We start from the raw sequence: 12,332 nt of genomic DNA on the forward strand, positions 1-12,332 counted from the left end.
ATAAAAAAAACTATTTTCGTATATTTTATAGATTTTTTCGTTCCATATAACCTATTTATGAGAAACCTTGAATTAAATTATCAAGCATTAGCAATTTAACAGTACTATAGATTTATAACTATAAAATAGCTTGCAAATTTTTGTGAATTTGACTAAGTTTGTCATAAATTTAACTTCAAATGCTTATAAAAAAAATTGAGCTTATGTATCTTTAATATATTTAAATGGATATATCTACGTGTAAGTCTAACGTCTATCTAAAGTTTAGATTCTAAACAGTATCAAGTCGAAAACTGGTTTTGCGTAAAAATTCTCGTTATCCTATTTTGTTTGGATGTATTGATTGTTTAGAAAAACACTGGGAGTTTTCAATTTGAATTGCTCAAAATTAAAAATAAACTGGTCTAGAGACCTCTTAATATAGAAAAAAAAAATTTTCTGAGGTTCTGATAATGAATGGCCTCCTCTTCACATGATTCATGTTTGTATATACTTGTCTATGTAATCCTTATTACTTCTTGTTTTTATTTTGCAAACAGATTGAATACATTTAAATAATAATAAAATGCCAACAAGATCCAAATTTCTATCAGAATTCATCATGCAAGTTGATGATCGAAAAATGTTTCTACTATATATTATATTATGTGTATACAGACAAAAAACAAAGCATACACAATTGTAAAATCAATACATCAATACATTTATCGCTGCATTCCGTTACTTTGTCACAAAATAAATAATAATATAAATGTATAATGAAATACAAATACATAATACTATATAGTGTTAAGATGATTCAATATGTTACATTAGGTACAGTTTTTATTGTTGTTGGTGGACACTCTTACATAAGACCATTGGCACACATCGTCATCGACAGTTGTGAGCGTTATTACTTATTAAATATTAGGTACTTAAAGTACAAAAAAATATAACATTATATAGGCGTTTTCAATAAATATTGTTATACTCGTATATACTCGTACATTCCATTGATAAGTTAACGCGATATATGTTTTTATACAAAAATGATTATGCAACTATAGAATTTTTTAATTAATTAAAAATTACTATGAAAATATGTACGTAAGTACTTATCAAGAACAGAGGACCATATGGAAATGCATGGTGTATTAATAAATTATTATCGTTACAAAAATAATAAAAATGTTTCAAAAACACAGTATTAACATGATAGTAATAAAATTAGTATTTTACGTTTCACAGAAATAGGATATCGACATTTTATTGAAACAAAATAGCAGTCAAAATCAAAAAATATCGAATAAAATACCGTGTTGAATATTATAATTTTTCTGGCGGGTAAAAAAAAAATACATTATTGATATATATTATATTTCACTATATAGCAATAATAATAATAATAATAATAATAATAATAATAATAATAAAAGCTCACTACAACAATATATTTTACGTATTATAATCACATATCATATTATGTTGTGAATATTATACGTATAATATTGATGTATTCTATGCGTTTATTATGTTATATAATTAAACCCTATATAACGACTATAATATTATTATGGTTCACGGTTTGGCTCCGACATATTTTGAATCCTCAAGTGGTTGTTGTTCTGGTGGTATTTCTATAGTCGTGTCCGGGGGCAGTCTCATGTTTGACAACGCAGAGGTAGTCGTTCCGTTGCTGACGCAAGAAGACGATCTAACGTTGTTTGCTGGTATCCATGGCATAAGTTCTTTTGGGTCCAGCTGATGATCACTGTGTATTAAATTCAATTTGATTACTACACAAATTATTATTTAGGTAATTAGGTTTGGTTTTCAATAGATATTCTGCTCGAAACCAGAAGTTTCATCACATACGCCGTAGCTTTATTACATAACATTGTATAATTTATCATTTTATAGGATAGGTTAACTTTTCGATTTTTTTTATTTAAAGTTCATACTACTATTAAGTATATAGGTACAATGAGTAAATTTGGTAAAAAAAATATATAAGGTTCACTTGCTTGGAGAAAATATTATCCATCGATATCATTAGGTAGGTAGCCTTGTAAATATTTTTTGCATAAATTGAACTTTTTTAAAAACGACATTTTTGAAAATAATATTATTTTTAAGTTTTTGAAACATAGCAAACATTTTATTCCAAAGAAGCAGAATATTTGTCTAAAAATGTTCATATATAAACTTCAAATTTTGAATTTTGAACGTATTTATCAAATATATTTAAAATAAAAATGATCGAAGCAAGTACCTAATATATTGAAATTTTTCTGTACACCTCTATGTCACTCTACACCCTTATTAAAATATTAAATATCTACTTAGGTACCTACTTACAAGTTATGACTTATAACTATAACTACTAATCGTTTAAAATTTGATTTTATTTATATTTGAATTTTCATGAAAATATTCTTCTTTAGAATATGAAAATAAAAATATAGGTACGTAATTCAAAAAGTAAAAAAAAACCATTAATATAGATCTTAATAGCTTATACATATCGTTTTTTTTTTTTTTAAGTCAGTATTTGAATAAATCTTGGTCCTTAGTGGATCAGTAGATCTATCAGATCAACTTACTCTAAATTTAGATTATTGTACACTATCATACCTACATGTTAGTTTACGGTTTTGTTGTTTAATAGTATTACGTTGGTAATTTGGTATCATAGCACAAAAATTGTGGCACAAGGAGTGAAATTTTGGTAAATATAAAAACAACTTTTCAACCATAAAATATATAACCATATGTGACTACCGCTATAATATATTATTCTAATTAAATATTATTTTTTTCATATGTTTAAAACTTTTTACTGTAGAATCTTTATGCATTTAGAATTATTACTGGAACATTGTTTTAATTAAAATAACATCTCCCTTCTACTCGTAGGTAATATGATTTGTTGCCTCTTGTTATGTTAAAGGTAATTCGTTGACTAGTAAAGATTAATAGCAATGAAAATGGTACTTATATATTACTATGATGTAGTATAAGGTTTTAAATTTAAATAAGTACTAAAAAAAAATATTCTTATAGTTTTCAGTTAATGCTAGAAATATTGTTATGGTATTACAAATAATATATATTTAATTAAGCTGTCTAGTGTAAGACTAGTAAGGTATCTACATGTGATTATATCGACAATACATAAAAATCTTGTTATTATATAGCTATAAAAAAGGTATATGACAGATATTTATTTAGTTAAATAATGTATTAATGTCCGTACCATATTATATTGTTTTGTTTTACCGACAACCAGGACCGGCCATATTTTTTTCTCGAAGCAAGGAATTTCCGCTTTGTCTGCCATCTAGTAATGTGGTATTTCAATGTGTTTTGAACTTCATTGTTAAAAAAACAATACAGTAACGAGACGGTGAACCCCTAACAGATAAATTGATAATACACAATAATAAATAAGTTGTACAGTGATATTCAAATATGATTATTATAATTGTGTAAGTATAGTAACAGATTCAAACATGATGTTTGTATTAGGGTAAAATGCGATCACGTACGGTATAAGCGGGCATTCAATTGAATTCTTGAAGGGGCTATCATTATACAAAGTAAAGTGGCTATTACCTACTATTTACATGGATATGCACACAATTTGAGGTGTTATTGAAGTTTCTGGGTCATTAACCTCTAGAAGCCAATGTCCGTAGTTATTAAAGAATGGACAGGTCATGGCTATATTAATAAAGTTGAAGAAAATGTTCTTGAATGGGGAAGAGAGAAACACTGATTTGTATCATTGGCACTCAGAATTCTGGTAGAGATCTTATCATAAATTATATGTACCTAATAATCGTATAATATTATAGAAATATTAACAAATAAATTGTTATTAATATGTCTATGTATAATATACAGTGTTAAGACCTCTATGACCTCAAAATATTTTCATGTTCGTTCCCGTATGATAAGCACAAGTGGCCCATTCATTATTTAATATCTATGACGGTGAATGTGCTTACCTATGGGTGAAACTTATTGCATAACACATATCCGTACGTTAAGTTAATTATATTTTAGTTCAATGTGCCCAAATTTTGAAGGGATTACTTTGATATTCGACCTATAGAGTATTGGCATCCATCCTTCCCCCCCCCCCCAAAAAAAAAATCATTCTCATCTGACTCTTGATCAAAATATCTTTTATTATTACTATTTAGACATATCATTGCATACAAAAATCCGAAAATATTGTGTCCGAATCACATTTTAGCCGAAAAACCCCTTGCCATATTATGCGTGATAATATAAAGTAGGTAAGCGCAAAATACTATGAGTAAAAAAAAGTCCAGGGGACTCGTGTCTTCATTTTCCATCCCTCTCCCGTGCGTTTTCTTGTCCAATATTGTATTATATAAAATATATTATACGTAGGTATTGCAGATGTATGATTATAATTTATAATAGTAGTGACTTGTGCTTACTTGCGTACTGATAATTACAACTTTGCTGAATTTGTAAATATTAACCAGTAGTCCCGTGGAACTCGGATTGATCATATCCAAACAAAAAGTAATGCCCAGTAGTGGTATCAACACTAAAAGAGCTTTGGTGGCTTTTTTGTAGTTGTGCGTTTCTGCGGATTTGGTAGACCTTATCTTTGTTATCAGCACCTTACGAAAATAGGTGATAAAAATGAACGTCATAATAATTAATATTTGACTATTGCATATAGACTATACTATTATAACTTATAAGTATAAGGTCTATATACTACTCTATAGACTAAAACTGTTGTTTTCAGCGAAATTACTTACCCGCATAATTTTTACAAGGAATATGGAGTTGATCAGCAAAACGATAACTATCGGTGACTGGTATATCCAATCGTCTACGTATGAGGCCATTAAGGGACAGTATCTTTCGTATGTGATCTGGTTGTACAAATCTAACTAGATAAAAAATTAGCATAAATTATTATTTTTATTATTATTATCTGTTCTACGTGCGAGGAATCCAATGATTACTTACGTCGTTTTTAGTCGGCACCAAAAGTCTTGTGACGCACCAAGTGGGAATAATGATTAACGGTATTCCTAAAATGTAAATTCATTAATATTAGGTATATATTAAGATATCAAGACTATACACAGTGATAAATGTCTATCGACAGTATCATCTTCTGAAGCTGCGTAGCTGATTGAGGATTTAGCTCAATAATTATTAATTTCAAATTCGACATACTTATTAGTTATTATTAGGTATTCATTATTAAAACGGACAAATTTCAATGTATTTATGTATATATATATGCATGTATGTATGTATGTATGTATGTATGTATGTATGTATGTAATGTAAAAAGGTAGGTACCACTGTACCGTACTGTAGGTGTTGTGTGGCCGTGTGGGTCACTATAATAGATGTGTTAAATAATTTGTATCAATTATATAAAATCATTGTATATAAAAAACGATTCTTACCAAAAATGGTCTGTCCATCCTATATTATTATAATATTTTTAAATTACAAAAAAAAATCATTATTCTCCTTTTAAATATCTAATTGCGTTCAAATTTTAAGTTAAAATATGTAGCCACCCCCCAGCAAAAAATAATAACCCTCTAGTTACCTCTATTGCTACGATATATATTTTAGTAGCTTAACTCAATTCTCACTATAGTGTCTGCGTACAGTCATGGCTTAAATATACAAAGTTATTCCAATGGTACCCCAATTATATCATTTTATCACGGTAAAGAATTAAAATGGCAGCGTAAGGTGACGTCCTATACTGGCTATACTATTATATTATATAACAGGGGTGGCCAGCGAGAAGAAACTCGCTAGCCACCAAATATATTAATAAAAATTGAAGAGCCAAGATGTAAAAAAAAAAAAAGTTCATATTATTATAAAGGTATTATATGACCTTTTTTTTTTACATCTTGGCTCTTACATTAATTTACGTCTAATATTACGTTAAAATGCGAGCCGCAAAAGTCTATGACGCGAACCGTGGTTTGGCCACCCCTGTTATATAACTATGATATCATATCATTGATATGGACCGTACCCTTACGCTGCCATTTTATTTTTGTTTGATAACATGCGTACAGTAATGCGTTGCGTGTCATAAGCCACCGTAATTCAGGTAGCGATAAATCGACTGCAGAGAGTAAATTTCTACGCAAGCAGATGTCATGCACCGACAACGGTCCGCGCTTCGGGACCCATTAATGAGTGTTCAAACAATATTACAATATATCAGGAGAAGCCAAACGGTTGTTCGTTGATGATTTAAAAGTTGAATATCCCTTTTGAATACCCCTTTCAAAAATGTATTATTATAAATTTAGTTTACGAGTCACAATTATATTAGGTAAGTACCTACCAACGTATAAATATTTTTATGTAAGTCGATTCCGAATGGAAAAATATATTCTCTGTAAGTATTTCGATCTATATTAAAAAAAAATTGACCACTCCTAACTTATTTACAACAAGGTAAATAAATATCTTCGGAAACCCGGAAGTAGACACGCACGGACATTTGCAAAAGGTTTTCGCGTTTTATCATTTTTTTTTTTTTTTTAAACATTTTATTTGCATCGTATATTACATCCTCTGTAGGTTATTATATTAAAAGGTGAAATAACCGATCGAGTACGCTATCGCTATTTCGCTGAATATAACATTACGCATGTTACTCTGTTAAGACAGTGTCCTATACACCGTCATGGGCACTGTTAGCGAATGTTTTGTCGACGGAAATTTTATTCTATTTTTTATAAGTATAGGACCATATACGAGTTAACGAAATCATCGCAAATAGATGTATTGTGAAATCTGATAAGGACAATAACATTATATTATATTATGTATAAATGTATAATACATCGACGAAAATAGCGAGTCAGTACGTGTTGTTATTACAGCTTGAAAATTTGATGGCTCAAGTATGATAACCATTTAATATTGCATATGGGCACTGGAAACGGAGAAAAATTTATAAACCAAAGTATTATACAATATAGAACGACAAATATTATTTATTACATATTAGTTACATGGACGCGTTTAACTTTACAATACGTTTTTATCATATCATATTATAATAATATATGCATGTTCGTGATCTGTATTATAAAAAAGAAAAATGTTTGAGTATTGTGTGTGTTAGCGATTCAAAGTCAATAGTCAATCGCACTATTATAGTTTTGAAATTTGGTATATAGGTCATTAAATACCCGCGAGGGTGTGCACATTGAAGCCAATTTTAAAATTTAGCATTTTGAAGAGAGTAATTTGATGGCTCACAAAAAAACGAATATTTGTTTAATTGTATAGTATAATGGTTGCCATTGGTTAAACAAAATAAAATAGATATTATGAATATTTATGATTGTATATAATTATAGATCTGTATTTTATATTTGGTCAAAACCGTCCAAATTACTTGGTTAAAAACATGTGTAGTTTATATTTAATATTTTAACGGAGTTATGACAGGATAAATCCACTGGTATTATTGTATTATTTAATTTGTCACGGGCAACGCCATCCTGCAGGATCAGCTAGCATTTTATAAAAATAAATTGCACCAAATTGTTTCTATAAGATATTAATATTTAATTAAACACTTAAAAATATCCTGCGAGCTACAATAACACGATGACTCACCCAAACCACTACAAGTGATTTTTATATAAAAAACAATATTGTTATTTATTGTTATTAATTTACCATCGTGTCTTACTCTTACAAGTCACAGGTGTATAACAATAAATTAATTATACTTATACAAGTTGTTTTACATTTTATGATTGGATCACTAATTAAATTTTGGTTTTACAATATAAAAAGTATCTAATAAAATATGCAAGCTTTATACGAACCAACAAATATTTATTTTACTAATAGGTAGGTAATTTGTTGTCATTAATTACATACAAATTGAATATTAATTTTAAAGTCTAATGGATTTAATAATCCTACGACAAATATCAATATTCATTATACAACCATCACCCACGCACAGAAAATAAGTTCTTTTTTTAAATAATATTAAATGTAGGTACTTATTTATATAATATTAATTTCATTGTTCTCACAAAACCAGCTGTAAAACATTTTAAACCCCAATGGTCTTTGACGCCACGGGTCACAATAAAAAATAAAATAATAAGAAGTCTCTCGAGAGAAATAAAATACAATATGGTTTTTTTTAATAACCCCTTTATATTTTCGAATATTAATTAAGTAGAAAGAAATTGTTTATTCTTAGGACTACAATTAAATTAAAATATATATTATAATATATAAAAAAATATAATATGAATTAATTAAGTGGATTAGTTTTACCATGTATATTAGGACAATTTCAAATAATGTTATTAAATTCTTATTATACATTATATATTAAATATTGTACTATGGACAAACTACTATAAATAGAAAATGTTAAAGTTTTTCTTCATTTTACATACACATAATCTATCTGTATATATATACATGTATAAAGTGTAACCGCTGGATTACTTATTTTTTCGTGTAACTCATGTCATGTTTATCTTAGTACATAATATTCGTATTGTAAATAAAGTTTTACAGATTGTATAATAGATTACAAAAAAAAAAAAAAATAATAGTAGGTACCATTTATAATGTTTATCAGTTGCTTACCAAAACTTAAATGCTGGTGTAGATTTTAAATCTAAAATAGGGTGATAAAACTGACCAAATGAAATTCCACGATCGAAAATAGGGGAAAAATTCAAGAGGGGGATAACCGAAAACGTTAGAATGCCCAAGGGATTAAGTGGGGGTCAGTGATGAACATGCGGAGGGGTGAATGGGGCATTAACAAAGTACCACAAAATCAATTTTTATTCAAAAATCCTTTATTTTTGCCTGTGAATCAAAAGCTAAAATATGTAAAGAACGATTTAGCCCAGAGATAATATAATATCTTATAGATATAGTTTGAAAAAATCTTGGAATAATAAAATTAGGTATTAATAAAAATATATCAGATTGATTATTGAAATTTAATTGTTATTTATATATTCTGAAAAATATTGTTTTTCAAATACAGTTGCTTTCATATTAACAAATTGTAACCATGCTTATAAACATAAAAATATGTTATAACCTAAAATTTTTTTAAATTTTCTCAACTACGTTGATTTTTATCAGATCTATACTAGGTAGAATTGGTACATGTATTGTTTTTATATGAGTAAAAAAAATAGCTAACGAATATGTAACAATCTCTGAAGGCTGCAAAATACAAATGCCACATTAAAAATAAGACAAAAATATTATACTTTTATAAGTTTTAAAAGTATATAAAATAGTGAAATATTAAGAAAACACACCTTAACTATTGCCTTTAGAAGCGATTCTCAAACTTTTTAGTTCCCGAAGCACTTAAGTTTTTTTAAAAAAATATGGAGCCCCAAAAACTAGGAATATCAATTTAAAGCCAAAAATTATAAATTATGATTTAATTCGGATGTTTTTGTGTATCTCTAGGGTTTTGAAAATCATTGGTCAATAGTATAATAATACATACATTTTTAAATCAATATTTTCGATAATAACTATATTTTAAAACTATTAACTATGATTTTCGTCCATATTTAAAACACTTAATAGGTAGCGTATTTAGTTTGTTTAGTACAATTTAAATATCTTAAGTTAAACACGATTAATTCACTGTTCCACAAAGATCTATTAGTGTGTAAATACTATAACTGTATTCTATTACTTAATTATTTAGAAAAATCCAATTTTCCAAGAAAAAACAAAATCTACTGCTACCTTTTAGTTTTTACTATTCAAATACAAATAAAGATTTTAGCCTTAGAAGAAAGAGCAATTTCAATTATAATATCGTTTTGTCATTGTATGAAATAATGATATATAAATGGTTTTAAAGAGATTTTTGTGGAAAATTTGCGATAGTGAAAGACATTGCAGAATGATGAACATTTGTCTACCTTTATATAACTGACAATAAACAACGGGACAAATGGACAATGCATTTAGAGGGTCATGAGAATATTTGGCATAAAATATTGAGTAGCATATTATTGGTGCAAAATCAAACTACCTTTAGCTTTATGTTTTGTTCAATCTCTTAAATCCACAGAGCCTATAAGTAATAGTTATGTAGCATTATAATTGATAAAACGTGATATTTTAGTCTTCAGATTGCTTTAAAATAAAAAATTAATTATTTACCTATACCTACTATATACTAATAATGTTGTTGTTTCAATTCAATATTAAGCACATCGTATAAATGCAATCAAATAAGTATTTTATTTTAAATTGTGGACCGCACAACGATTAACCTTTTCATATTATGAAATGGTAAAATAAATACATTGAAAACATATTAAAATTAAATTATTAAATAATATATTAAGTTTTACTTCGATCATTTAATGTAGTTATAAATAACTAAATTAAAATGTCACTGACGATCACTTAGAGTATAAGCGATTTTTCATAAAAGGTTAGGTAATATTAACACATTATATTTATATTTTATATAAGAAGTGATTGTGGCTAATTGTATTCAGCTTAAAGTATTAATAGAGTATTTATTGTTAACTAAAAATAAACACAATTATTATTCATTAATATTGAATAATTAATTAAATTCAGATTCCAGGGGTATAAGCCAGACAAGGTATAATATTAGTTAAATTAACCATTTCAGGCAGTTTTTTTTATAAAATACTTACCTTAGGTAATTTTTAAAGTTATAAATAATAATCCAGTATCAGCATATTATTTAATAATTTTACCAATAATTTCTGTAGTATGTACAAAATATTTTTGAGTGAAATGAATACAATTTATTATTATAGCTGATAAGCTTAATTCTTAAGGCTTATATGTTTACTTTAATTATATCGATAGGTAGTAAATAAAATAATGTTTTGATTATTCAATTATGTAAATTCGGTATACATCCGCTTGATAGCAATTACCTAAATGTCACATAGAAATTAACATATTTAATGAAAATAATTTTGTATTTGTTTTTTATTTTAATGTAGATTAATGTATCTGTACAGAATGTAAAATTTTCTCATAATTTGATCTACTAATGCCCAACATAGTAACACGCGATTGGTTTTAAAACATCCGCGAATAATGTTGAAGTGGTTACGCCTTACGCATTAAAACTTTACTAACAAGACTATCATTTTTCTCTTCATACATTTCCATAAAGCATCATTTTATCGCTTCATAATACCACACATAGATATTTTATTAATTTATTATTAAGATTTTTTTCCATAGAGGCAATTTGAGTAATTTTAGTTTCTGAGCAGGTCGATGAATGTAAACATTTTGAATTGAAGTGTGTTTTGTTATTTATCATCTGTTTACACGTTTTATAGTTAGAAAATTAGTTCGACCTCTAACTTTTAAAGTGGATTCTGGTAGTAAATTGGATCTAGTTGATACATTTTGGGATGTAAAAATTACCAACACCTTTAAAATAATCAGTTGAAAAACCACAATTGTTATAGAAAAATAGTTTCTGACAAAATCAATTTTGATTTTTTTTTGTAGCTCAAAAATTTATAACTGTTAAAAACTTTAAATATTTATATAAGGATTTACTAAATGAAATATAATTTTTTAAACATTGGTATTTTTTTTTTATTTGTGAAGGTATGTTAAAATATTTGTTTTAAAGTAAAAAAAGTTTGAGAATATAATACAAAGTACTTCATTAGTTTTCTTTTTCATACCTACTATATTAATAATAATAATATAGAAAATAAATTCCTGCTTACAATTTTTTTTACAAGCGTTTAGAAAGTTCAAATTATTTTATAGATAAAAATACATAAAAATGTTATAGCAATAATTCAAATTTAACACACCCATTACAGTAACCTACTCAATGATGAAGCCCAATTGCCACTGCACAGTACCTTCCACGGGTTTTTATTTCCAGTTTAAAAAGAAATTTAATTTTAGTTTTACAATTCTATTAATAACATTGGCTACTAAGAGTAACAAAGACTTTTCTGAATCCTTATACATAATACCTACTAAACTTATTGAGAGTACATAGATCTTCCAGTATCACTAACGTTAAGTTTCCAATGTCTCACAACAATTTTTTGTAGGTTTGTTTGAAATTTAGAAATATGCTACACATTTCTTTTAACGTTTAACATGTCAAGTCACTGTGTGAATGTTATTGTTATCATTTTTAATTTAATACAATCGATAGTCCTAAATATAAAACAGTAATTAAAATCATAAAATGCAAAAATATACCTATGTAATAAACACATACATGTGGTTCCTTTTCATTATCAATA

At 27.0% G+C, this 12,332-nt stretch overlaps 1 protein-coding gene across 2 annotated transcripts in view; it reads right to left on the minus strand.

Annotated features, from left to right (window-relative positions):
- Positions 1–339: 339 nt before the first annotated feature.
- Positions 340–12,332, minus strand: part of LOC100166470 (diuretic hormone receptor) — a 54,218-nt gene continuing 42,225 nt past the window's right edge. For both annotated transcript variants that reach the window (XM_001944807.5, XM_016804918.2), the window contains 5 exons: positions 5,002–5,066; positions 4,788–4,922; positions 4,455–4,643; positions 3,239–3,396; positions 340–1,753 (listed from right to left, as the gene is read on the minus strand). In XM_001944807.5, coding sequence (XP_001944842.2) covers positions 1,561–1,753; positions 3,239–3,396; positions 4,455–4,643; positions 4,788–4,922; positions 5,002–5,066 — 740 coding nt within the window. In that variant the 3' untranslated portion in view covers positions 340–1,560. The remainder of the gene's footprint in view (positions 1,754–3,238; positions 3,397–4,454; positions 4,644–4,787; positions 4,923–5,001; positions 5,067–12,332) is intronic.

The sequence above is a fragment of the Acyrthosiphon pisum genome, chromosome A3, assembly GCF_005508785.2.
Source record: "Acyrthosiphon pisum isolate AL4f chromosome A3, pea_aphid_22Mar2018_4r6ur, whole genome shotgun sequence".
Classification (NCBI taxonomy): Eukaryota; Metazoa; Arthropoda; class Insecta; order Hemiptera; family Aphididae; genus Acyrthosiphon; species Acyrthosiphon pisum.